The sequence below is a fragment of the Aethalodelphis obliquidens genome, unplaced genomic scaffold, assembly GCF_003676395.1.
Source record: "Aethalodelphis obliquidens isolate GAN/ISIS:26980383/991018 unplaced genomic scaffold, ASM367639v1 scaffold89, whole genome shotgun sequence".
In the NCBI taxonomy this organism is placed as follows: Eukaryota; Metazoa; Chordata; class Mammalia; order Artiodactyla; family Delphinidae; genus Aethalodelphis; species Aethalodelphis obliquidens.
The window spans coordinates 4,276,420-4,302,498 of NW_020838033.1; the positions used below are offsets into that span (position 1 = coordinate 4,276,420).

At 56.0% G+C, this 26,079-nt stretch overlaps 2 protein-coding genes across 10 annotated transcripts; one reads left to right on the forward strand and one right to left on the reverse strand.

The window, feature by feature from the left end:
* Positions 1-117: 117 nt before the first annotated feature.
* MIEN1 (migration and invasion enhancer 1) lies at positions 118-1,421 on the reverse strand. Its single transcript, XM_027094674.1, has 4 exons — positions 1,301-1,421; positions 1,100-1,197; positions 660-736; positions 118-572 (listed from the first exon to the last, which is right to left on the reverse strand). The coding sequence occupies exons 1-4, from the start codon at positions 1,387-1,389 to the stop codon at positions 489-491; spliced, it is 348 nt and encodes a 115-aa protein (XP_026950475.1). The 5' UTR covers positions 1,390-1,421; the 3' UTR covers positions 118-488.
* A 4,327-nt stretch (positions 1,422-5,748) lies between these two features.
* On the forward strand, positions 5,749-24,825 carry GRB7 (growth factor receptor bound protein 7). 9 transcript variants are annotated; one of them, XR_003430365.1, is made up of 19 exons: positions 5,749-7,034; positions 11,130-11,286; positions 11,401-11,554; positions 11,738-11,894; positions 12,021-12,142; positions 12,235-12,312; positions 12,668-12,805; positions 13,143-13,253; positions 13,447-13,545; positions 13,844-13,924; positions 14,037-14,153; positions 14,321-14,381; positions 14,508-14,595; positions 14,700-14,793; positions 15,015-15,172; positions 18,614-18,710; positions 19,440-19,522; positions 20,908-21,033; positions 24,186-24,825. XR_003430365.1 is itself a non-coding variant. In XM_027094778.1 (16 exons), the coding sequence occupies exons 1-15, from the start codon at positions 6,971-6,973 to the stop codon at positions 15,159-15,161; spliced, it is 1,668 nt and encodes a 555-aa protein (XP_026950579.1). In that variant the 5' UTR covers positions 5,749-6,970; the 3' UTR covers positions 15,162-15,171; positions 15,514-15,740. The 9 variants fall into 9 exon arrangements, 3 of the variants coding, with proteins under 3 accessions (XP_026950579.1, XP_026950581.1, XP_026950580.1); XR_003430362.1 differs by having other exon boundaries at positions 18,614-20,351; XR_003430363.1 differs by having other exon boundaries at positions 18,614-19,522; positions 20,313-21,033.
* Positions 24,826-26,079: the final 1,254 nt, after the last annotated feature.

Genomic DNA, 26,079 nt, shown 5'->3' on the forward strand with positions numbered 1-26,079 from the left:
AGAAAAAACCCACCCAGACAGCACGATCACGTTGGTGGTATAAAGGTTGGGCTGGCCTCTGTCTCCTTCTCCTCCCTTCCCACAGTCCCAAACTGGACAGAAAAACACACACTAGTGGGCACTGGTGTTTGCAGTGCCACTTTATTGCCAATAGCTGACATTGCCTGGGGTTAGTGGAAAATAAATTAGAACTATGGTAGCATCTGACAGGTATGGCTAAGCTGGAGAGGGGAGCAGGTTTTTGTGGGCACTGATCCTGGGAAAGGGGTATAAGGTGGCTGTAGAAATGTCCATGGAGAGGGTTTTCTCTTTCACCCCTAAGACCGCAGAACCCTCCTGGTACCCGAAGGGGCAAAGTGGAGACCAGGGTCTCTTAGCTACGGGGAGCTAAGTGAGGTGAAAGAGGCAGTAGGGAGCCCTCAGCAGAACCAAAGGGGTGACCAAGGCTTGGATCCCAGAAGAGAACAGGAACCCAGAATCACGTGTAGTCACAGGATGACGCAGGGAGGGCGGCTATTGGTGATCTTTTCTAGGGGTTCTCCGTTACTGGCTCTTCGGATGGCCTCAATGAGCTAGAAGGCAGAGATGTGGAATGGGATGACGCGTTCATTGTAGGGTCAGGGTGAACCAGGGGTCTTCCCAGCATGGCAAGTACTCACATCTTTCTCATAAGGAAAGCCTCCATTCTCCAGCTTGGAGAACACCAGCTGTCCATTGATTTCGATCTCAAAGGCCCCTGGTATTAAATAAACGGATGAATGAACTGTATGCTGAGAACAGGCAAAAGTCAGGGGAGGCCCTCCACACTCCTTAGACTTAACACAGGCTCCTCCTTCATGTCCTTCACGGGCCCCATCCGCTTCCTTTGAACTTGGCTTCCTAACTCAATAGGGGGTTCCCTCCCCTCCAACCCTACACTTCAGTCTCACCCATTTTTCCCAACAGGCTTCATCTGTAACCCCCCCTCACTCAAGTTGCATGGACATTTTACTATGTGCCAGACACTGCTGGACACTATATAAAACAGCCAGTGCCAGAGCTAGAAAGTGGTAGAGCTGGGATTTAGAACACTGACTCAGCAGGTGCTCTGCGGCCTCACCTGTGCCCCCCAGGCGCGACTCGATCTCGATGCCAGGATACTGCTCCTTCACGGCACTCGCCAGCTCCAGGTAGGTCGCCTCGAAGCCGCAGGGTTCACTAGGGAGAAGATACCTGAGGTCCGCTTGGGTTTCGGGGACGGTACCTCCGGTGGACCCACCCTCCTCCGGCCCGGATTCCCCCACTGGCCGGAGCCCCTCACCAGTACTCAACCACGATGCGGACCCCACTGCCCGGTTCGACCTCCCCGGGAGGGGGCGCTGAGGACGCCGGCCCTGTCTCCCCGCTCATTACTGCCGGCTCCCCACAGCAGCTGCTTCCGGGTGTGACGCGACGCCGCAGGCACGTGACGGGGCGGGGCCGCGCGTTACATCCGGGCGCCCCCTTCAGGCGGCTGCTGCTGCTTTGTTTTGACACTGTCACCAGCCGGAGAGCTGGGCTGCGAGGACGGGACCAGACCAACTTTCCTGGCCTGCGTTCTCAGCGCCCGACTTGCCCCGCACCTAGTGTCCGCTGGACTTCACGGTCTTATTTAATCTAATGACGTGTCTTAGACTGCAAAGCGCTTTCCAGTTTACGAAAGGAAGAGAAAGTGGGGCAAGCGGACCCAGGGCCTGGGGTGGGCTGATGGTACGGAGCAGTTGCCATTTCACACTAGTTGATGGCATTTTATTTTATTTTATTTTTAGTTAATTATTTTGGCTGCGTCGGGTCTTCGTTGCTGCCCGCTGGCTTTCTCTAGTTGCAGCGAGCGGGGGCTACTCTTTGTTGCAGTAAGTGGGCTTCTCATTGCAGTGGCTTCTCTTGTTGCGGAGCACAGGCTGTAGGCGCGTGGGCTTCAGTAGTTGTGGCACGTGGGCTCAGTAGTTGTGGCCCAAGGACTCTCGAGCGCAGGCTCAGTAGTTGTGGCGCACGGGCTTAGCTGCTTCTCGGCAGGTGGGATCTTCCCAGACCAGGGCTCGAACCTGTGTCCCCTGCATTGGCGGGCGGATTTTTAACCACTGCACCACCAGGGAAGTCCCACTGATGGTATTTTAAACCACTCCACAGTTACACACTCAGGTACTTCTCCTAAGCTCTAAACTGCAGGCACAGTCTGGGCAGTCGCCGCCAGCCTTCCGCCTTCTGGAACCTTAGGCTTTGATGCTTCGATTTCGCAGGCTCTACGCTGCCATCGCATGCATCCAGTTCCTGCACCTCCCCGTCTCATCCTAGCCCCGCTACAGAGCTGGCTTCTTTATTCCCGTCTTGTAACTCTAGAAATGGAGGCTGTCTCCCTGCCTCTACTCTCCTTGGAGTCTCACCATAATATCCTCACATTCATTTTTAAACAATTCGATGACTTATAGAGTTGTGCAGCCATCACCGCACATTTCCACCAACATGAAAAAGTCCCACCTGTGTACTTGCAGTCAATCCAGCGCCCGGCTCCAGCCCTAAGCCACCACTGATCTGATTTCTGTCTATAAACTTGCCTCTTCTGGATATTCTTATACATGAACTAATATGCAGTCTTTTGCTTCTGACTTCTTCCACTCCGTTTAAAGTTTTTGAGGTTCATCCATGCTGTAGCATGTACCAGTAGTCTGTTCCTTTCAGTGCTGAGTAATATCCCAATGTATGGATGTACTGTTTTATTTATCTGTTCAATACCAGTTGATGGACATTTTGAGTTTTCCAGTTTGGGGCTGTCTTGAGTAATGCTGCTATGAATGTTCATGTAAGTGTCTTTGTATGTGCATGTGTCTTTACTTGGGTAGATTCCTACGAGTAGACTTGCTAGGTTGTATGGAAAGTTTATGTTTATCTTAAGCAATGGTCAAACTGTTTTTCAAAGTGGCTGCACCATTTTACATTCCTACCAGCAATATATGACAATTTGTTTCCTCATATCCTTGTCAAGACTTGTTGTCTGTCTCTTTCATTATAGCCATCCTGATGGGAGTGAGGTGGTTTTAATTTGCATCGCTCTAATAACTAATGATCTTGAGCACCTTTTCATGTGCTTATTAGCCACTCATATATCTTATTTGGAAAAACACTTATTCAAATCTTTTTTTTTTTTTTGCGGTACACGGGCCTCTCACTGTTGTGGCCTCTCCCGTTGCGGAGCACAGGCTCCGGACGCACAGGCTCGGCGACCATGGCTCACGGGCCCAGCCACGGCATGTGGGATCTTCCCGGACCGGGGCACGAACCCGTGTCCCCTGCATCGGCAGGTGGACTCTCAACCACTGTGCCACCAGGGAAGCCCTATATGTGGATTTTTAAAAGTACGTAATACAGTACTACATGATCCAAGGTTGATAGAATCTGTAGATGGAAACTGGATAGGGAGGGCTGGCTGTAAAGTTATACTCAGATTTTCAACTGCTCAGGGGTCGTCGGTGCCCCTAACCCCTGTATTGTTCAGGGGTCAACCCTATTCTGGATACAAAGTCCGTAATCAAACATACGACTTGCAATTATTTTCCTCCAGTCTTCCACAGGTTTGTTTTTTTTTTCTTTTTTTTAAAATTTTCTTAATGATGTCTTTTGAAGTGCACAATTTAAAAATTTTGGTAAAGTATAATTTATAAATTTTTTCTTTTGTCATTTGTGCTTTTGCTGTTGCATCTGAGATCTCTGCCTAACACAAGGTAGGAAGATTTTCCTGCATAATTTCTTCTAGAAGTTTTATAGTTTTAGCTCTTACATTTAGGTCTATGGCCTATTTTGAGTTAGTATTTGTACATCGTATAAAGGAAGGATCTAAACACATCTTTTGGCATGTGGATATTCAGTTGTCCCAGAACCATTTATCAAAAAGACTATCCTTTTCCCCATTGAATTGTCTTGGCACCTTTGTCAAAAATCAATTGACCAGCGCTTCCCTGGTGGTGCAGTGGTTAAGAGTCCGCCTGCTGATGCCAGGGACACGGGTTCGTGCCCCGGTCTGGGAAGATCCCACATGCCGCGGAGCAGCTGGGCCCGTGAGCCATGGCCGCTGAGCCTGTGCGTCCGGAGTCTGTGCTCCGTAAGGGAGAGGCCAGAACAGTGAGAGGCCCGCTTACCACAAAAAAAAAAAAAAAAAAAAAAAAAATCAATTGACCAGGGACTTCCCTGGTGGTCCCGTGGTTAAGAATCCACCTTCCAAACCACGGGACTTGGGTTCGATCCCTGGCCGGGAAACTAACGTCCCACGTGCTGCAGGGCAACTGAGCCTGCGCGCCACAACTAGAGAGAAGCCCATGCTCTGCCAGGAAGAGCACGCGTGCCGCAACTAAGACCCAACGCAGGCAAAAATAAATAAATAAATAAATAAAGAGTTGATATTAAGAAAAAAAAATCAATTGACCAGAAATGTAAGGGGTTTTATTTGGACTCTTGATTCTGTTCTACTGATCTATAAATCTATTCCTTTTTGTTTCTTTTTTTATTTAAGAAATTCAGATATAATTTATACACAGTAATACACATCCTCTTGAGTGTACAGTTCTGTGAGTCCTGTTGTACGTCCACCCGAGATATACACATCTCCATTACCTCCTCATAAGCTCCTCTGCTGTCAACCCCTCTCACTCCTCCCCAACTCCAGATCTGCTTTCTGTCCTTAGCATTCTGCCCCCTCCAGAAAGTCATATAAATGGAATCCTATAGCCCTCAGCCCTCCGAGTCTGAGTTGGCTTCCCTCTCCAACCTATCCTTCAACATCCAGAGTGATTTTTCCAAAATATAAATCTGCCTGCTCCTCTGTGCCTCTACTTCAGCCCAGATGGACCCTGCAGGGTCTGGCCTCTGCCCATAGTTCCTGCTGGTCTGGACAGACAGGATGGATGGCTCGTAAACCCGGTTTACAGGACAACCACCCAAGGGCTTGTCAGTACCACACATTCCTGGGTCTTGGCCCCAGAGACCGAGATTCAGTAGTTGGGGAGGGGCCCAGGGATCTGTTTTTTTATACAAGCCTAGGGAGATTTGGAGGCCGTGGTCACAGGCCACGCTTTGAGAAACAGAGCTGAGTACAAAGCCTTTCCCCACACCTTCCACACCTGCTCAGCTGCACCTGTGTGGCCTCCTCTCCTTCCTTCTCCACCCCACTCTGCCTACGCATGCTCTGTCCCGTTTAGTCAAGGGCTTTGACATTTGTTCCATCATCATGAAAGGTGCCCCCCCCCACTTCCCATCCACCAATCCAAATCTCTCTGCCCCATACAACTTCCCTTCTGCTCAACTGTCACTTCTACAGAGAAGTCTTCCCTAACTCCCTGGGTAAGCCATTCTCCCAGCATAGTTGTCTCCTGTCATTTCTTTCTTTCTTTTTTTTAAGTTAATTAATTTATTTATTTTTGGCTGCGTTGGGTCTTTGTTGCTGCGAACGGGCTTTCTCTAGTTGCGGCGAGCAGGGGCTACTCTTTGTTGCTGTGTGTGGGGTTCTCATTGCAGTGGTTTCTCTTGTTGCGGAGCACAGGCTCTACGTGCACAGGCTTCAGTAGTCGTGGCTCGTGGGCTCTAGAGCGCAGGCTCAGTAGTTGTGGCACGCAGGCTCAGTAGTTGTGGCTCGCGGGCTCTAGAGTGCAGGCTCAGTAGTTGTGGCGCACGGGCTTAGTTGCTCCGCAGCATGGGGGATCTTCCCAGACCAGGGCTTGAACCCGTGTCTCCTGCATTGGAAGGCGGATTCTTAACGACTGTGCCACCAGGGAAGCCCTCTCCTGTCATTTCTTATTATTTGTGTGATTCTTTGATTAACACCAGTCTCCCTGATTGGGCTGCATGAAGATAAGGGTGGGGTCTGTTTTGTTGCTCACTGTATCCCCAGTGCCAAGCATGGGGTTGGCATATACTAGGTACTTAACAAATATTAGTTGAGTGGATGAAGGAATGATTGAGTGAGTTGTCTACTATGTTTTGCACAAGCTGTCTAGTGGCCCGGGTGACCGTGCCCCCTCCCCCACATCTTTGCTTAGTCCGCTCGTACTGGTTTTTCCAAGGAAAACACAGTTTGGAGAAAGTTGAGCCTGGAGCCACTCCTTCTTGGTCCCCCAGGGCAGACCTCTTATCACCCCTATGAATTGTTGGTTAACCCACTGTCACCCACTTGGGCTGGAAGGCGGCTGCTGCCTTTGATCTCAGCCTTCCAGGCCCTCTCTCCACCCTTGTGTTTGCCTAGTGCAGAAGGAGAGCGCTAAGGGGAGTCCCCTGGCACCTGGCCAGACCTTTCCCCAAATCACTCCTCCTGCTATTAGACCTTGCCTAACCCCTTCGATTTTAGAAGGGGAAGCTGAGACACTGGACTTTGCTTAGAAGGGAAGATATATGCTGGGTGCCTCTGAGGGGCCAGGGTGCAGTCTGGGTGGCCAGACTGTGGCTGGAGGTCGAGGGGCAGGCCATGTTGCTGGACTCCCTCTGGCTGGCTTCCCTCTTTCGCAGAGTGCCCTTTGCTCCAGGGGGGTAGGACCCTGAGCAGCAGACAGGCCCCCTAAATTGGCCAATGAACAGACCAGGTCTGGGGAGGGGCATGGGGAAGAGTGGGCTGAGCCATTTTCCCTGACTTTCCAGGCCCCAGCCTCTCCCTCCCAGGTCATGAGGATGCTAGATCTTCGCTCTCGAGGCAGTTCAGTTCGACTGTCTCTCCCCTGGCACCTGCTAAGAAGGACGAAAACAATCCCAGCCAGCGTAGAGCGTCAGGGAGTCCCCGCCCCTCCTCCTGTGCTTCCTCCTCCCCTGCCCCTCCTTCAGGCCCCGCCCCCACCTGCCCAGGATAATTTGTTTCCTTGGGCCAGGAGCCTGGACAACAGAGCTCAGCCTGCCCCCACTTCTGCGTCCAGTCAGGACACCCTCATGCCACCTGTAGAGAAGAGGGAGCAGATTTGAAATCAAGTCCAGGCATCTGATGTTCCTAGATAGAGCCGGACTTCGAACGCTGTGTCCTGCTACTCCTGCTGGGGCTCCTCCAGGTAAGGGGACCGAGATCGGTCCCAGACGACAACCTGCTCCCACCCCGCAGCCGCACCAGGGCCCCAGGCTGTGCCAGTCTCAGGGCCAGGAGCTGGCTGGCCGGATGCCCAGGTGGACAGGACGGGCGGCCGCCTGGCTCCCCCTCCCCTTCCCCCCTCAGTGATGTCAGGCCAAGGGCGGGGACAGGAGGGGGACAGGTAATTAAGGGCTAGGAGTCTCCCTCCCTAAACCGGTGGCCCCAGCCAGGTGTACCAACACCCAGGGTCCAGGTAAGGACCAGAGCGGGCATTTCATCTTGGGGTCGAGCAGATGCAGGATCAATAAGGAAAAAGATCTGGCCTCCTGCTGTGTTGCTCTAGCGGCCTTGCTTTCTCTTTCTCTCCAGTCTCCCATCCCGCCCCCTCCTCACCGTCTACCCCCAGTCTCTCCCTATGCTCACTTCCCGTTCTGCCTGGTCCTTCGTCCTTCTCCGCATCTCCCCCTCCCTAACCTCCCCTACCCCAGACACACTCAGGAACCAGCTGATGGGGTCGGGGAAGCAAGATACCAAATTCTCTCCCCGTGAAGACGCGGCTTTCCCGCTGAAACTAGCCCCTCCCCACATTCCCAGAAAGAGAGCTAGGAGAGGAGTCCGAATACCGAGGGAGCTGCCCCAAATCTCTCCCTAGCTCAGTCTGACTTGACCCCAGTTTGAGTTACCCCAAGTCTTTATTAAAGACAGACGTCTCCGCGGGGGCAGCGGGGCACCCACCAATTTGGAGGGCAGTGAAGGAGAGCTCCGTCTCTCTGGATTGTATCCTGACTCAGGAACACAGGGTCCTGCCCTCGGGTGGGAAGGTGGGGGTGGGCAGGCCCGGGGGACGTGGGGTGGTCTCTTCTGGCTTCAGAAAGAAGTGGTCTCGGCAGGCTGGAGGGCTAGATGTTGGGGGATCTGCAGCTCGGGGGGGCCTGGGAAGAGTGTGTGTGCGTGCGGGGCAGGGAGGGCTGCCTCGTCTGTCTGAATAGGCTGAGGAAAGACCAGGTCCGAGTCTGGGTCTCCCTGGCACGTTGGGGATGGAGAATGCACCTGCCCGCCATTGTCAGGCCTTGCAACCCCACTGCCCCTCAAGAATGCCCCCTCTTGGTCTGCCTGTCCTGGACTCTGCTCTCCCCTCTCCCCCTGATATCCTGCTGGGGAGGCCCCCCGTGAAGGCTAGCAGCCTGTAATGATTAACTCCACAGACACTCCAGCATTCTTCCCAAATTAAACTTTAAAAGAGCTGCCCCCCGGACTCCCATTGGGCGTTTTTTCCCTAGTTAGGGAGTGGGCGGTGCCTCAGGGTCCGTGGCCCTCCCCCCAGCTCCGGGTCATCTAGGGGTTTCCCGCCTCCTCACCTGGGTCCTCACCCTAAGGGCTCCCCCACGGGTTAAGCCTTTTCCCCCACACACACTAAAACCCGATGGGGGCGGGGCGTGGGGTCCTGGGCCAGGCCGGGGCCTTCCCGCCACCTCCCGGCGCTTCCAGCCCCTCCCCCTCCCCTGGGAGGTACCGAAGGTGGCCTTGTTTTCTACGGGCCTCTTACTGGGCCCTGCCACCCGCCCTCGGGGCCAGCCAGGTGGGGCAAGATTCTGGAAGTAAACAAGGAGGCTGAAGGCCTGGAGGACGGGAAGGAGGGTGGGGCCGGAGCCGCCGGGGCCGAGAGGCTGCTGGGGAAGCCAGCGCTGGGATTCGCAGTAATGAGGGGACAGATTGATTTGGGGGGTCGATTTCTTCAATATAACCTTCCCAGGGCCCCAGTTTGAAAGCTTCAGCTCTCTTGGCGATGGGGGTGGAGGCTGCCCAAGCCGGGCAGCTAGGACCCCGCTTCTGCTCCCTTTTCTCTTTGGTCCCCACTGCCCCGTGCCTGTCTTGCCTTAGAAGGGTCTGGAGAGCAGGGTGGAGGAATCTGAAGGCTAAACCCATCCTGAGTCAGCCTTCCTGCCCACAGAGGCCAGACTCTAGTCTGACTTAAATCTACCCTCTTCCCTTCCAAATGCTGCCCAGATTCCTCTTCCCTCTGGGATGGGGGAGGACCCAGTCCTCTGGGCCTCAGACCACCGCACTGGTGGTCTCTGGCTTCCTGGTGGAGGTAGCCCCTGCAGCCCCTCCCCTAGTCCTCCTTGGAACGAAGTCACCAGGGCTGGCTGCCAGAGGTTAGACGGGTACGAGTGGAGTGTTGATGTGCCGGTGTCTCTGGATGTTCGATGGTGGGTGTGTCTTCCCCTTCCTGGCAGGACCCCCCTGGCTCTCTCTCTCCTGGCCTTCCCCTGTCTGCCTGTCTGTGTCTGTCCTCTTGTGTGTCTTGACTTTCTACTCCTGTTCCTGAGTACACTTCTGGCCAGGACAGCCAGGAGAGTGTATTAATTAGAAGGACCCTCATCCCCCAGGGGTGATGAGTCTGAGCCCCATGGGCCAGCTGAGTCCTGGGTGCTAAGGGTGGGCAGCAGCAGCAGAATGAAAGTCTTAAGGGCCCCAGACAGGAGAGGGAGCACTGCATGTTTCTTTGGGTTACTTTGGGTGCACTAGGGGCACCCCTGAGAGGTCAGCTCCACTCCAGATGGGCTTCTGAATCCAGGCCAGGCCTTTCTTCTCTTCCTCCTGGGTGAGGGGGCTTCTGGGCTGGGTGGTGGCTACTGGGGCCCATTGCAGGTGCCACCTGTGCTGGAGGAGTTGGAGTTAGGCCAAGGGTGGGAGGAGGAGATGATGTCAGAGGAGCCTCAGCGCCCCCCTCCCCACATCCTCCTCCTCCTCCCCCGTCCTGTTCCCAGCCCCTCCCCCATTCCTCCCAGGCCAGTAGATTGGGGGGGGGGAGTGGAGGGGGTGGGTAGAGGCAGGGTTGTTTGTTTCTCCTAAGCCAGGAAGTTGTGCAGATGAGTCAAGGTTGAATGGAGAGCCCCAGGCAGTGCTGTCCCACCCCACCCTGACTCACCTGTCCCCCAGATCTCCTAATGCCCTCACTTAAGGGTTGGGGACCTGCCTCCTCCTGGGGGGGCGGGGGTCAATCCTAGGTACCTTAGGCACCGAACAGCACCGGCCCAGTGTCTGGAGAGCAAGTAGGGGGCTGAACTGTGAGTCTTCCCAGGTCCTCCCAGGTCTCAGCCCAGCCAAAAGGGTCTTGGTTCCTGTGGGGGAGGGGCCTGCAATGCCTCTACCTGCTAGTGGGCACCTTTGCCTCATCTCTTCTCTCCTTACTCATCCTGGATGCCTGTGGGTGATAAGACACGGGTAAGACCCTGGCCTTGCCTGGGGTGGCCGGGCATCTTCAGACCAGTGGGTGGATAAGACAGGTGCACAGTAATTGGCGCAGAGGCCCCAGCACAGTGTGGAGAGGGAGCCCTTCAGTCTGAATGTGGAAAATCCAGGAAGGCTTCTCAGAGGAAGTGGCTCGGCATTGAGGCCTTAAGAAATTTAGGCAGGAGGAGGGGCCTGGGGAAGGCACACAAGGTTTGGGGGCTGCTAGGGCGAGGGCCCCCAGGCTAGCTTCCTCCCTCCCACAGCAGCTGAGCCCGCCTCCTGCCCTCCTGGCTCCTGTCCTTCCGCACCTCCTTCTCCCCTTCTGTGCATCACTCGGCACTTGGGAAGGCGTTGCCACAACAGGCTCTGACAGCAAAGCGCTGGAAAAACCTGGGGCAGAGCCCAGAGGAGTGAATGCCCCACGTTCAGAAAGGGTGACACCGAGACGCTGAGCCCCAGACCATCCGTGCGTCATGGAGTCTGTTGCCGCTGCCTGTCTTGTGGTGGGGGACCCTCACAGCTCTTCCCCTGGACAACCTGGGCCTAAGGAAGAGCACTGGACTTGGAGCCCAAACACCGGGTTCCACTCCCTGGCTCACCTGTGATGGGGCAACGATGCTTCCTTCTCAGGAACTCAGTGTCCCCTGTGTTAAAATGGGCACAATCTACCCTTCCTCAAAGGCTCCAGGGAATGCCAGTTAGGGGGGAGCAAGGAGGTGCTGTGTAAACTCTGGGGGGCACCTTGACAGCAGGGGGAAGTCAGGAGGTCTGAGTCCTCTTGGCCCCTCTCCCCAGGACAAGGGCACAGGAGCAGCTGTGTCAGCCCCCTCTTCTCCCTCAGATGTCATGGAGCTGGGTCTGTCTCCACCTCATCTCAGCAGCTCCCCAGAAGACCTGTACCTGGCCCCTGGGACCCCTCCTGGGACTCCCCCACCTCCCGATGTTCCTCTGTCTGGGGAGGTGAAGAGGTCCCAGCCTCTGCCCATTCCGACCAGCAGGTAAAATGGGGTGACGGCTGAGGGGGGCCGGGGGGGAGTGGTCAGCGCCGGGGTAACGCACAGAAGCTTACAGTCAACTCCTCACTCCCCCCTCCCTCCCCCCACACCGCCCAGGAAACTTCTTCGACAGGAGGAGCTGCGGTCAACCTCTCTACCCTCCATCCCCAACCCCTTCCCCGAGCTCTGCAGTCCTCCTTCACAGACCCCCATTCTTGGGGGGCCCTCCAGTGCAAGGGGGCTGCTCCCTCGAGACACCAGCTGCCCCCATGTGAGTCGTCCTGGGAAAATGAAGGCAGGGAGCGTGGGGTGCTATGGGACAGGGCTGGACACAGTGCCGCCCCGGAGGAGGTGGGGGGATTTGGTCAGGGATCCCTGAGGGTAGAGCAGACGGGGGATGGGAAAGAACCATCCTTTGCCCTTCCCCGAGTCTTCTGCCGTTCCTGGGGCACAGGTCATAAAGGTGTACAGTGAAGATGGAGCCTGCCGGTCAGTGGAGGTGGCAGCGGGCGCCACGGCTCGCTACGTGTGTGAGATGCTGGTGCAGCGATCTCATGCCCTGAGTGACGAGAACTGGGGGCTGGTGGAGGGCCACCCCCACCTAGCACTGGGTGAGTTGGGGTGCAGGGGGCTGCCTGGCCCGGGAGTCAATGCTTCACACCTTGGGCTAGGCCGGTGGCCCATCCGGGAGGCCTCGTTGGTCTCCACTGACCCCTGCTCTTTGCCCTTGACCCTAGAGCGGGTCTTGGAGGACCATGAGTCAGTGGCGGAAGTGCAGGCTGCCTGGCCCATCGGCGGAGACAGCCGCTTTCTCTTCCGGAAGAACTTTGCCAAGTACGAGCTGTTCAAGAACACCCCAGTGAGTGTGTGTGTGGGGGGTCTGGGCACTGGGACACCCCGATCCCCGCCCTGGACCCTCAGTCCCTGACTCCTGGCTCCTTTCTCCCCCAGCACTCCCTGTTCCCAGAAAAGATGGTCTCCAGCTGTCTGGACGCACACACGGGCATATCCCACGAAGACCTCATCCAGGTGAGGGGACACCCCCATTTCACGGCATGTCCATGACTCCGCAGGAATGCCCAGTGCTTCTTGGCCCTTAAGCCTGTGCCTTCCGTCTTGGGGGTGGAAAACCCAGCGCAGCCCTAAGTGACCGTGGACAAGTCACTTTCTCTGCCTGACCATCAGTTTCTTTGTTAAATGAAGACAATAAATGTATGTGATGTACCTCCTGCCATAAAGGCAGGTCCTGGGAAGCCCTGTGTGTGTGCGTGTGTGTGTGTGTGTGTGTGTCTGTGTGTGTGTGTCTGTGTCTGTGTGTCTGTGTCTGTGTGTCTGTGTGTCTGTCCACCTCTAGGCCTCTCACCCTGCTCTCCTCTGGCCTCAGAACTTCCTGAATGCAGGCAGCTTCCCAGAGATCCAGGGCTTCCTGCAGCTACGGGGGTCAGGACGCAAGCTTTGGAAACGCTTCTTCTGCTTCCTACGCCGGTCTGGCCTCTATTACTCCACCAAGGGCACCTCCAAGGTGAGGTCTTGAGGGTGACAGCCCCAGCCCCTCAGATACCCCATCCCTGGTCCTTCTAGGAGCTGCCCCTTCTCTGTTGGAACTCCTGGACCTTCCCCCCTCTAGGCCCTGAGACCCACAGCTGCTCTTCTTTCCCTCCCAACTTACCTGCCTCAGGAGTTAGCAGTGGGAGAGGCAGTGAACTGAGTTCAAGTCCTGGCTCTACTTCTGTGTGCTGTGTGACTTGGGGCACCTCTCTGCTCCTCTCTGGGCCTGAATTCTCCCCAGCTGGCTTAGGGGGGCAGTGGTGGGGGATGGGGTCCGCCTTTACCGAGTGTTGCTCCCTTGTGCTGTGCAGGATCCGAGGCACCTGCAGTACGTAGCGGATGTGAACGAGTCCAACGTGTACGTGGTGACCCAGGGCCGCAAGCTCTATGGGATGCCCACGGACTTCGGCTTCTGTATCAAGGTGAAGAGCCTGGCCTGGTCTGGGAGACAGCAGGAGCTTCTAAGCACCAGATCCTACTGGGGCTTCTAAGCTCCCTCTGGGACCCCCAGACTCCTCTCCCTGCACCCTGCCCTGCCCCACGGAGACGGGAGACGGGAGACGATCTCTAGTCCTAAAGGCAGATATAGGACCAGCCAGTTTCCTCTCCCCGCAGCCAAACAAGCTTCGAAATGGCCACAAGGGGCTTCGCATCTTCTGCAGTGAGGATGAACAGAGCCGCACCTGCTGGTTAGCCGCCTTCCGCCTCTTCAAGGTGAGGTCCTGGCACTGGCTTGGGGGGCTGGCCCAGCCCTGGGGATCCCTGGGGTGAGGGAGGAGTTATAGGTCTGCCCTCAGGAAGGCTCCAGAATGAGGGGGCATCACAACCTTGCTCTCTCAGAATCCTTGGTCCAAGGCTGGAGTCTCAGCTCTGGCTTCAGGAAAGGCCCTTATCCAGGGGCAGAGATGTAGCCCTGCTCTTGGGGAGCTCTGGTCTGGGTAGGGGGCGGTGCCGCCGCCCAGCTCCCAGCACCTGCTTGACCTCCGGCCTTCTTTCTCTCTCCACCTCCCAGTATGGGGTGCAGCTGTATAAGAATTATCAGCAGGCACTGTGCCGCCACCTGCGCCCACCCTGTGTGGGTTCCCCGCCCTTGGTGAGTGTGCCCAGGGGTGTTAGTGTGGGGAGAGGGGGGAGGCACCCAGGCCCCGTGCTGGGGATACTTGGGTCCTGCTTTGACCCATCCCCCCACCCTGTCCAATCTGCAGAGGAGTGTCTCAGACAACACCCTGGTGGCCATGGACTTCTCTGGCCACGCCGGGCGTGTCATCGAGAACCCCCGGGAAGCTCTGAGTGCCGCCCTGGAGGAGGCCCAGGCCTGGAGGGTTTGTTCTGGGGACCTACTCTCCACATGGGTTTCCATGGAGTGGGAAGAGGAAAGCGAGGGGAGAGGGGAGGCCCCCCAGCTGCGGAAAGAGGCTCTGTATTCTTCAGGGGCTGGTAATACCCCAGCCACGCCCTGACCCCCCTGTGTCCCTCACTTGCTCTGCAGAAGAAGACGAACCACCGACTAAGCCTGCCCACCCCGAGCTCCGGCACGAGCCTCAGTGCAGGTGGGTGAGGGCCCGCCGTCCCCGGGAGTGGGGACTGCCGTGGCTTCTCTGCGCATTCCTCACGGGGGGGTTAGAATGAGGGTCCCCGCCCTGGAGTGACCGCCCCTCTGCCTCTCCTCACCCCAGCCATCCACCGCACCCAACCCTGGTTCCACGGACGCATTTCCCGCGAGGAGAGCCAGCGGCTCATCGGGCAGCAGGGCCTGGTAGATGGGTAAGGGGCAGGGCTGGGCAGGGCAGCAGCGCCGGGGACAAGAGAGACGTGGGTCAGGGTGGCAGCCGTGTGTCCTCGGGTAATATTGCCCTGTCTCCTGGCAGCGTGTTCCTCGTGCGAGAGAGCCAGCGGAACCCGCAGGGCTTTGTCCTCTCGCTGTGCCATGTGCAGAAAGTCAAACATTACCTCATCATGCCGGTGAGTAGTCCCAGGTTCCTGCTGCAGTGGAGATGCAGGAGTCCCAGCAACCTGCCCTCCTCGCCAGGCCCCCTCCCCACGCTGGCCCCCAGTGTGCCTGGGGTCTCCCGCTCTTTCCTTCCTCCTGCTCAAGCTGTGGGGACCTCAGCCCTGACCCAGGAGGGAGCTCATTCGGCCCCGGGCCCCTCCCTGACCTCCCACCCCCTATGGCCACACCCCAGAGCGAAGAGGAGGGGCGCCTGTACTTCAGCATGGACGAGGGCCAGACTCGCTTCACCGACCTGCTGCAGCTTGTGGAATTCCACCAGCTGAACCGCGGCATCCTGCCCTGCTTGCTGCGCCACTGCTGCACCCGCGTGGCCCTCTGACCACCACACAGGCAGGCCTGCGTCTCAGCCCACTCTGCGCTGCTCCTAGGGTGGACGCGGAGGGGGCAGGAAGTGGGGCCAGGGTCATCGTGAATGGCTGGGGGCTCCCCCACCCCGGTTTCCTCCTCTGCTCCTGGCCTCCCTCAGGCCGAAAGTGCTCCCCGCCTGGTCCACCTTAACTTCTCCTTAAGGGAAGGCACTTGGGTGGGCATCTCCCCTTCGTGGCGCTGCTCTGGGGCAGGGCATTATGGGAGAAATGGGGGCAGCCCCGGTGGTCTTTTGTTTGTTTGTTTGTTTGTGGGTTTTTTTGCGGTTATGCGGGCCTCTCACTGTTGTGGCCTCTCCCATTGCGGAGCACAGGCTCCGAACGTGCAGGCTCAGAGGCCATGGCTCATGTGGTATCTTCCCGGACTGGGGCACGAACCCGTGTCCCCTGCATCGGCAGGCGGACTCTCAACCACTGCGCCACCAGGGAAGCCCAGCCCCGGTGGTCTTTACACTCCACACTTTGTACAGACTGAGAGGCCAGTTGATCTCTGTTTTATACTAGTGACAATAAAGATTATTTTTTGGTACTCACAGGCGTGAGTTCTGTCTGGCAAGGCACGGTTAGGTGGAGTAGAGAGGAGGGGTGGGCACCCGTCAAGGCCTTGAGAATGTGTCAGATGGATCGAGGCCACATGCTGGCCAAGGCTGGATGTTTCTTTTTTTTTTTGTATATCCCATCTCCCCACTAATCCCCCAGTCATTTCTTAGAAACCTGGATGTTTCTTGAGGTCCTCTTTTGGTCATCTGAGAGTTTCCAGTGCCCAACATGGAGCCTGGCCCATAGTGGGTGCCCAAGGATTGCTTGTTAAATGAGTGAATGGACAGGGGACTGTCATCCAGGTGAGGTTTCCTGACAGGACCTAAAGCTATGGAGGTCACTCTGACAGGGCCTGGGAGCTGGAGATGAGTCAGACAGCATCCGTGTCCTTGGCAAGTCCTGGGCTACCTGGCGAGATAAGGAGTCCTGAGAAACGCACGATCTACCATCACCAAGTCACACAATGGCTCTGTTACCTTACCTCCAACAGGTCCCTGTGACGCACCCCCCACCCCCCGCCCTGTCAACCCTCTCCGTCCTCCCCAACCCCAGGTCTGCTCCCTGTCCTTACAGTTGGTTCTACGCCCTCCAGAAAGTCCTATAAATGGAACCCCACAGCACTCAGCCCTGTGGGTCTGGCTTCCCTCTCCAGTCTGTCCTTCAGCATCCAGAGTGATCTTTCCAGAATATCACTCCGCCTGTTCCCCCGTGCCTCCACTTCAGCCCCGATGCACCCTGCAGGGTCTGGCCTCTGCCCACTGCCCATACCAGCCCATGTTTTTGTCGAAGAGTTTTATAGTTTCAGCTCTTACATGATGGGGGAGCTTTATAAGAAAGGTATCAGACTGGTAACACCTGAACTCCTGCTCAATCTTCAGATCGCAAAGAGATAGACCCTCCCTCCACACGTGTGAACCTCAACGGGTCATTATTTTTGCCAAGAAATCAAGCTCCCTGAATCCAATGACTAGTTTATCGGAAATAAAAGGAACAGAGGAACATGTGAAATGACACATGGGGATACAATTACCAAAATCCAGATTGGGGAACTACAGAACAGATAACCCAGTTTCTTCTTCAACAACAAAAAATTACAAGAGAAAAGATGGGGTTTCAAGAAATTTAGACATCTATCAAGCAGATGTAATGTGTTGACCTATTTGATTCAAATCCAAACTAGAGAACTGGAAGAAGCATTTATGAGCAATTGGGGGAAATTTGAACTCTGATGAGATATTTGGTAATATTAAGGAACTATGGTTAACTTTTTAAGGGGTGATAGTGGTATTGTGGTTTTCTTTTTTTTTTTAAGTCTATACGTTTAAGAGATTCATTCTGAAGTATTGATGGGTGAAATGATGTCTCAGCTTTGTTTTTTAAATAACCCAGAGGTTAGGGGAGAGAGTGAGTATAGTCATAGGTTGACCATGAGTTGACATTGAAGCCGGGTAATTATTCTTTAATTTTGTATAAGCTTGAAAATCTAGAATAATTTAAAAAAAAATTAATGTAGGATCTCTCCCCAAATCTTTGAGATTGGCTGGGCACGAGGTGGTGGGATCCCATTTTGCAGGTGAGGAAACTGACTCCTCGTCGAGGAGAACTGCCCCAAATCAGTGGGAGAGCCAGGTCTGGCCCGTTCCCCTGCCCCTGCCAGGCTGACTTCCAGGTGGAATTCCCAAGTGGCCTGTAGGGGGGTCCTCCCCTGGAGAGCCCCCTCCCTTCTCTGCAGCCCTCTGGCTGATGGGAGGTGTTGTCCTGAGGTGACCTTGAGAAGGACCAACCTCTACAGCCAGCCCTCGGGCCAGGCTTGGCAGCTCCAGCAGCCACTCGTGACCGAAGCATCCCCAACCCTGGCTAATCCCAGGCTGGGGAGCCAGGCCTGTCAGACAGAGGTGGGCAGAAAGGCCTCATCCATCCTCAGCCTGGAACCTTCCGGGGTTTACCCTGAAGAACTTACTGCAGCCCAGGTGTGAGAGGGGTGCAGATTTTGTTTCTTTTTAGCAGGGTTTAAGGAGGCAGGGACCAGTGCAACCTGCTGCCTGCCACCTGCTACCTGCCACGGTTCCCAGAACCATCCTACCAGTGGCTGCCCCTCGGGCTCGAGCTGGCTGGTACTGGCTGTGTGCTGGCCATGGATGCCCAGGGCCACTTCTGAAGCATGGGTGCAAGGGGTCCAGGCCGGGGTGAGAGTAAAGGGGTTACAATGAGTCACCTCTTAAGCATGTCCAGGGATTTAGGCTGCATAAAAACAGGACACAGGACTTCCCTGGTGGCACGGTGGTTAAGAATCCGCCTGCCAATGCAGGGGACACGGATTCGATCCCTGGTCTGGGAAGATCCTACATGCCACGAAGCAACTAAGTCCGTGTGCCACAACTACTGAGCCTGCGCTCTAGAGCCCTCGAGCCACAACTACTGAAGCCCGCATGCCTAGAGTCTGTGCTCCGCGACAAGAGAAGCCACTGCAACTAGAAGCCTGCGCACCACAATGAAGAGTAGCCCCCACTCACCGCAACTAGACAAAGCCCAGTGCAGCAATGAAGACCCAGCACAGCCAAAAAATAAATAAATGTTAAAAAAAAAAAGCTCTATTTAAAAACAAACAAACAAAAAACAGGACACAGTGTCCCCTCACAGCCTAAGACACAGGGCAGGAGACAAAGCCCTTCTATGTCAATCAGCTAATTGGAGGATGTGAGACAGAGATCATTCCCATTTTATAAATGGGAAACTGAGGTTCAAAGAGAGTCCCCCCCGAGGTCATAGATGCAGTTAGGGACAGAGGTCAGACTCAGCCCATCTTGCGAGTGGTGAACACAGTCCTTCCTCGCCCTGTCCTTTTTCTCTGCCCCCTTCTTCTCAGGGCCACCATGAGGGACCTGGACTGCTGGGGGCCTTTCGAGGCAGCAGCTGGCTCAGCCCTGAGCTGGATACTGGAAATCGGCAGCTGGACATCCTTGGTGAGTGGCTGAGACTGCTGGCTTCCTGGAGGAGAGGCAGCAGTTGAGAATGCGGGAGACAAGGGCCCCTCAGCTCACAGAGAGACCAGGGCAAGATTCCCCAGCTCTGAGGATGCAGCATGACCCCCAGAGGCCAGACAGCAGAAGGGACTGCCAAGGAGAGCTGCAGTGCTAGATAGCGGAGGCCTGTGGTTATGAGGAAATCTGGGCTGGTGGGAGGAGGCGGGGCAGGTAGAGGCTAGTGCCTCAGATATTGTCTTTTCAATATTAAGTTATTGGGTTTGATTATCTTAAAAAATGTCCTTGTTAAAGAACATTTCAGAAACCGGTAAAAGACTTTGGGAAAGAAAAGGAAATTCCCCATATCTCCCCCTGCTGAGGACGCAAGCATTGAGAGAGGGTGGTGCAGGGCCATACGCAGGGAGCTGGCCCTAAAAGGCCTGTAGTACGTCATGGACACCGGCTCCTGGGGCTAGTGTGGCTGCTGTGAGCCTGGCGCCAAGGCGCAGAGCTGTCCTTGGCAGCAACTGGGCCTGTAGGAGGGTGTGGCCACAGGGTTGGCCTCCCTGCCTGCTCAGGTATGGAGGGCAGGGAGGGCTGGTGCCAACTTTCTGGACTCTGGGAAAAGGTGGGCATGATTCTAGGGGAGCCCATCTCTCCTAGGATGTCCTGGGAGGGTCATCCAGACAGACAAAACTCTGGCCAGTTCATTCTCTCCCTGCTCCCCAGACATCCTGGTCAATGAAATCTATGCAGCCTCCAAGTTCATGAGCGGAGGACCTCCTGGTGCAGGCCTGAGGGTTCCACCTCAGGTCAGTGACCCTGTCTGGCTCCTTCCTCTTGCTCCGGTGCCAGACACACCGAGGAGGGAGGGAGGGAGGAAAGGAGAGAGGCAGGGGAGCCCAAGGACACTCAGAAAGATCCTTTCTTCTGAACTGTCTACATGAGCACTTTTCAAGTGTTCCAGCAGGGGTTTGGGGGCAGGTTGGGGAGCTCTGGAGGGAGCACTGCCTTTATATCTGGGAGTTCGGCTTCATGGTGTATTTGGGAAAAAAAAAAAAAAAGGCTTCCACTACTGAACCACCTCTCTGGTCCAGCAGGCAGAAGAGAGGAGCCAGAGAGGTCAGGGGTTGGTCCAACTTGCACAGAGGTTGGGGAGTGGTGGGGGTCTGTAGCAGAACCTCAGCTTTGGGGCGTGGGCGTGAGGTGTGCAGTAGTCTCTTCAGACAGAGCTTTCAGCTGGGGTAGGGAGTTGGGAGAGGAGGCAAAAGAGAGAATCGTATGTTGGGGGAGTTTGATGTTGCAGACTGGCATCAAGAACCACAGGGGAAAAAAATAAAATTAAAAAAAAAAAAAAAAAAAAAGAACCACAGGGGAGTGGGTGATCCTGGGGGCTGAGGCTGGTGCTCGGGGGTCCCTCATGATGTCCATACAGGAAGGGGTGTTGGGAAGCGGTACCATTTGGGCTGAGAAGGGTCGTGCTGTACCAGGCCCTAATGAGGCCTGAAATTCAATCTCATGTGGGTTGAGCTATGATGGCTTCTAGCGTCCTCTTGCAGGGCCGCGTCTACCCCAAGGAAAGGGCAGGTTTTTCTTTCCCAGGCACCTGGAGGGCTGTTTAGCCGGAGCTGTGTTTTCATGGTAAGCAGTTTGTTTTTACTCGGATTGGGTTTATCTTGTGGTTCTGGGGAGACTGAGGGAGAGTGGTAAGCCAATGCCACTCTGTTAGGGCCGCCACGTGGATCCCTCTAAGGTCTCTGTAGTGGCGCTGGGCCCTGTGACCTTGGAGTGTGAGGGGAAGCTGTACACGGGGACAGAACGGGCCACCTGTACCCCCACAGACCCGCAGCCGATGGACGTGTTCCTCTGCATTTACTTGCCCAACGCACGCCCTGAGTTAGATCCAAGACAGTGTAGAAGTGCACATTCCTACCAGGCATTCCAGGGTATCTCCTTTCTTCCCTCTCCTCTTACATCCATCAGCCCGATACAGGTTCCCACCTTTTGGTTCCCTTCTCCCAAGCTGAGCCATCCGTCCCAGACATCTAAGGGATGAGCTGGGGGTGGGAAGGGGCGGCTGGGTGAGTAGGAGTGAGGATGCAGCCGGGGACCCATCCTACAGTCGCTCTGGCTCCGCAACACGTGCGCAAGATGATCTGCACCTTCCGCAAGCCCTTCCTTTCTCCTCTCCCCCCAGGAACAACCCGGCCTGCACGCGGTCGCCGGCGCCGACGGGCTCGAGCTGTCGCGGAGCTGCGGGCACCTGTCTGGACAGAGCCCCCTCCGCCTCGGAGGCTGAAAGGCCCGCCGGCTTCGCCAGCGGGTGCGCTTAGGGGGGCGGTGCCTGACTTTCAGCTGACCCGGCCCCGCCGAAGCCGCCGAAGATGCGCCGTCGATCCCCGGGCCAGAGGGAGTAGGGTCGCGCGGCGCCACAGCAACGAGCCCATCCGTCGCGGGGCAAGGGGATTAGTTTGCTCTTCATTGCGAGTCGGTGGGCTGGGTGAAGGCCTCTAGAGACCAGGCGGGTGGAGGGAGGTCTGAGCGCCTCATCCAAGCACCGCGGGGCCTCCGGGGGCGAAGGCCAGGGAAGACCTCGCGGGCGCGGCGGTCCAGCTCCCTGGGACCCTCTCCCCCGCCTCCCGGCCGCCCCGAGCCGGCTCAGCCGCGCGGCTGCAGTGACACCCAGTGGCGGTGGCGGGAAGTGCAAGCGCCTCTCCCTCGGCTCCCGTTGTTAAGGTCCGCGCCTCTCGAGGTTCCCACTCGTGGTTACGAGCGGGCACCCCCAGGGGAGAAGGCCTCGCTTTGCAGACTGCCCGGCGGGGCACTTCCCCTTCCCCTCCCCCAGTTTCCTCCCCTGCAGTCGCCCGAGCGCTAGGAGATCCTGCAAGGCTTCAGTGCCCGGAAGGGCGGGGCGGGGCGCAGCGGCGGCGCTGGGCTGTGACCCTGAGCAGTTTCACTTCTGGATCCTGCTCGGGGTGTGAAGGGAGAGTACCTGGGCTGGGGGAGGAGGGGGGACACACGGCTCGCCGAGGTCCAGCGCTCAGGACCCTAGTAAAGGATGGGTTTTTACTCCTGGGGTGTCACGCGACCCACGCCTTCCTTCATTTTCCGTCCCCCCTTCTCGCCCCATGGGTTCCACTCCGCTGTCCCCGGAGCTACCGCTCCTCCCCAGCAGCAGCCGCCTCCGCGGGGGCTGCCGACCCCCGGAGAGGCCCCGAGAGGCGTGGGCGGCAGGAGGAGCGAGCTGTGAAGCCGCAGGCAGGGGGTTAGGCTGCGGGCTGCTGAGACGCCGAGCTGTTTCTCAGAAGTGCCGCTGCCCCTCCCCTCACACACCCCTCAACTCCCACCTCGCACCGCACTCCTTCCCCCACTCCACCCGGCCTTCTCTTTCCTCTCCCAGGCACCCCCAACCAGGGAATCTGGCGTCTGAGTCCACAAAGAGCTAAGAGGACGTCCTGACAGAGGACAGGGGCCCGGGGCTCAGACCCAACCTCACTGCCCATATTCAGAGTCTCCCACCATTCCACTGTCCGTCCCTGTCCCCACTCCCCACCCCCAGCTTGTGGGCCGGGATTGGAATTTTATAGAACGGTTTTCTACGACCACTTGGGACAATCATAGGCCGCCATCACCCTGGCTCCAGCGCCCCACCTCCCTCCCAAAGAGGGAAGGAAGAGGGGACAGAACCTTCTTTCTCTCCTATTCTTGTTTCTGGAAGATGGGAAAGGTCTGGCTGGAGCAGTGGGGTTGAGGCCAGGCTGTCTCTGGTGGAAAGAACTTCAGAAATCCCTGACTCCAGGGAAAAAATCAAGGCGCAGAGAGGGAAAGCAGAGTGCCCAGGGTCACCCAGAGAGTGGCAGGGCTGGGACTGGCACCCAGGAGTCCAAGTACTCAGCTGGAGTCTGCACAAGGCCAGCATTTGCTTTACGGAGACTACAGAGCTTTGCTGGATTCACTGACTCTGCCTGTTTCCCCCCAATGCACAGACACACACAGACACACACACACACACACACACACACACACGAGTCTAGGGGAGGGCAGGTAAGGTTTGTGAGAGGGAGGTGGAGGTGCTGAGAATGTGATTCCAGTGGGGGCAACACAGGGACTGAGACAACGGAAGGATGAGCCTGGGGGAGGAGGCGGCATCTGCCCCCCTAGTTCCCATCCACCCCCGGGGCTGTGGTTTATTTGACTAGGCAGTTCTTCTGGGCCAGGGGGCCTGGGGGGCTGGGGGTTGAGGGGAAAGGTGAGGTGATGGGAAAAGGCTGCTCTGGGGCTTCCTGCCCCCTCAGTCCTGGGGAAGGGGGGCAATTTACATCACACGCAGGCCCTCTAACCTCCATTCTTTCCACTGCAGGCTCTTTCCCTGGGTATGTTCCTGTTATTCTGGGGGAAGCTCTGTTATTTGGGGGGAAGGGAGGCAGCTGCCTACTTCACAGGTCAAGACAGAGTTAAAAACAAAACCGCAGCAAATTCAACACCCCGTGTCCTTCAGGGACTTTCCATGACACCTTCCTTCCCCCCTCTCCCCCAAGCCAGGGAGTACCTCCCCAGAGGGCCTCCCCACCCCAGGTGCAGTGGCTTTTGGCTTTTATGCAAACAACTGTCTGACTGGGAATGCTCTGCAGCCCGACCTTGTGTCTGTCCTGGCTGCAGGACCTCCTCTACCAGTCCTCAGCGTTCCTGGCCTTCCCAGAACTCCCCCCCCCCCCCCCCACCCCCCGCCACTCTTCCTCAGACTCTGGATTCTAGGGGATGGGAGGGAGGGAAGGGAGCTAGGTCTTGTCCCCCTGCCTGCCCTCGGGTGGAAGTTGCCTGCAGGTGGAGGTTTGCACCGCAGCCTGGGTGAATGGCCTGCTTGTGTTGAGGGATGGGGGAGGAGGAGGGTGCAGGTGTAGGGAGGCCTCCAACGCCAGCCCCACCCCCACCCCCAAAGCATCCACTTAGTTGCCAAGAACTAGTCAAGGAAGCTGTCGTCAAGCTGGAAGGAAGTCCATTCAGCCCCAATCCCACACCCAGCCAGCTGCCGAGCTCTCTCCCCAGCAAAGGAGTCTCCCCGCTTCCCTCTCTTCTGAGCTGCTTCTGCTTTGGGAAGGGAGTGAGGATGGGGAAGGCCACAGACCATCCTCTCCAAGGCTGAAAATCAGCTCCTGAGGGGCTATCTTCGAATGTATTGAATGCTCCAGTACACAGGCAGGCTGCAGAGCCATTCCTCTCTCCCTGGCCTTAGCGCGGAGACTGGAAAACCTGCTGGAGAGTCTCAGGGCCGTCTAGTGGTGCTGAAGGGGGGGATGGTGCTGAAGACAGAGCCAGTGAAAGCTGCCACCGACCCGGCCCCGCATTTGCTAGCCCCTAACTTCAGGAACGTCTTCCTCCTGCCTCTTCCACAGAGGAGGGGAAGGTAAGGTGTTCTGGATGAGGCTAAGCAGAAGGCCAGACCACCCCTCACACTCTTTTCCGACCTCTTCTGAGAGAGAACGGAGGATATCAAGACAGGAAGAGAGCCGCGTGATCCCGATGCCCTTCTCCTAGGAGTTTCCCCCAGCGCCTGAGGCTTGGGCCTCCAAGTATCTACAGACTACATTTCAATGTGGCCGAGTTCTCCTGCCAGTTGAGTTTCCCAGCGTGGATGTTTCTGAGACCCCAGAAATGGAAAAATCAGGACTTGCCTATCTTTCAGGAAGGATCCCTGCTGGGAGGGAGGGCGGACTGGTGTCTTGGAACTGGGAGACACCGTGCCAAATCTGTCGAGCTTGTCAGTCCAGGCCCCGACCTCCTCAGATCCCCTTAGTGAACTAAGGGCCAGTGGAGCCAGAACCCCACCATGGGGACGTGGGGGCCAGCGGCAGGATACCGACGGCAGGTTCAGCAAGGCCTCAGGCAAGATGTTTTATTTCAATGATAATTCTCTTTCTCTAGGTATCTGAACTTTAAGAAAGAGCCGGAGGGGCTAAATTAAGAAACTATTCCTAGGGGCAGAATTAATTCCATTTTCTGACAGCAGCAACGACAAATGATAGGCATGCACAATGACTAATTTTAAACACACCAGTATTTTTTTTTTTATTTTTCAGTGTAAAAACCAAACATAATAAAGAAACTTTGAAAACTATCAGCAGGGTTGTTTGTGACGCGGGAATGCATTCATTACGGTTCTGGCGAGGCGAGCATTGCTACATTGCAGAAGCTGCTTCTTTACACAGTCTTTACAGAGGCGTAGGGCACTACAGGGGTCCAAGGGGTCAGACTCCAGGTAAAATCAGAGAGGAGTCAAGAGAGAAGGTCACTGCTGGGCAGGGAGGGCATTTCTGAGAAACCCAGATGAGCGTGCTGTGAGCACAGGCTGTGTCAAAACCACTCGGCAAGTTCTCTCTCCCTCACTCCTGGTGGGAAGGCCACCCTGAGCCCCAAACCATGTTCCCTTCTCTGCCCCGCCCCCGCCCCATCATTCTGCAGACAAGGGTCATCCACAGACCACACGTGTGGTGGCTTTGGCAACCAGAAATTTAAAATAAACTATGGTTTTTCCAGTAGCCAAAAGGATCCCTCACCAAAGCTCACAGACTGAGAACCTGAGCATGCAAAACCACAGTCTGGGTGAAGGGATGTCTGCTTTTCAAATGACCTGCTAATTCTTTGCAACCCACAGTAATTTGGTTTCTGTGAACCCACAGAAGCAGGCCCACCGAAAAGGACCTTGTCTGCTAACCTGGAAAAGTCCTTGTGTAAATGAGTCATTGGCAATGGGATCAGTCATTTTTAAGGCTGCCCCATTTTCCTAACATGTCAAAATGTCTGTTCTCAGTCTTTTTAGGAGAGGGTGAAGCAAAGCTGCACCCATATTCAGAAAATGAACTAGGACCCCCAGATGCATGGCATGGGCTTGGGAGAAGGCGGGTGGCATCATGGGACTGCTCTCCAGGCTTCTAGAGTGGGGTGGATGGAGAGATGGACAGTGAGAACCATTTGAGGAAACTCTAAATCGCTTGAAGAATTAATGGTTGAGGGCTCGTAAGACGGTGAGGGAGCAAAGCTAGGCTACTTCCCTGGCTTCAAAGCCATGAAGTATCTGTACCATGTGGTTCACACACATTGGTTCTAAGGCTCAGCATATTCTTTACTCTTAGGCATTAAAACAACATGAAGGAAACATGTGTGTTAGCGATCAGTTGCCTTCATTGGCAAGTGAATTACTATCACAGTCCTAGTATGGTCTTTGAATATTTTCCATGTCTTTAAATCTAGAAACAGTACATATAGTGGAAAATTTGCAACCATCCAACAAAATCTGCCCCCACGCACACAAAAAACAGAGTAACTTTACCTAATAGACAAAATTACATGAAACCTCACAACGTCCTTGGGA

Bases quoted from the DNA above. Each gene is read 5' to 3' on its own strand.
- MIEN1 (XM_027094674.1), bottom strand. From the start codon at position 1,389: ATGAGCGGGGAGACAGGGCCGGCGTCCTCAGCGCCCCCTCCCGGGGAG. The intron at 737-1,099 runs GTGAGGCCGCAG...ATTTAATACCAG, and splicing joins GTCGCGCCTGGGGGGCACAG to GGGCCTTTGAGATCGAAATC. The intron at 573-659 runs GTGAGTACTTGC...TCTGCCTTCTAG, and splicing joins GCTTTCCTTATGAGAAAGAT to CTCATTGAGGCCATCCGAAG.
- GRB7 (XM_027094778.1), top strand. From the start codon at position 6,971: ATGTTCCTAGATAGAGCCGGACTTCGAACGCTGTGTCCTGCTACTCCT. The intron at 7,035-11,129 runs GTAAGGGGACCG...CTTCTCCCTCAG, and splicing joins TCCTGCTGGGGCTCCTCCAG to ATGTCATGGAGCTGGGTCTG. The intron at 13,546-13,843 runs GTGAGGTCCTGG...TCCACCTCCCAG, and splicing joins CCGCCTTCCGCCTCTTCAAG to TATGGGGTGCAGCTGTATAA.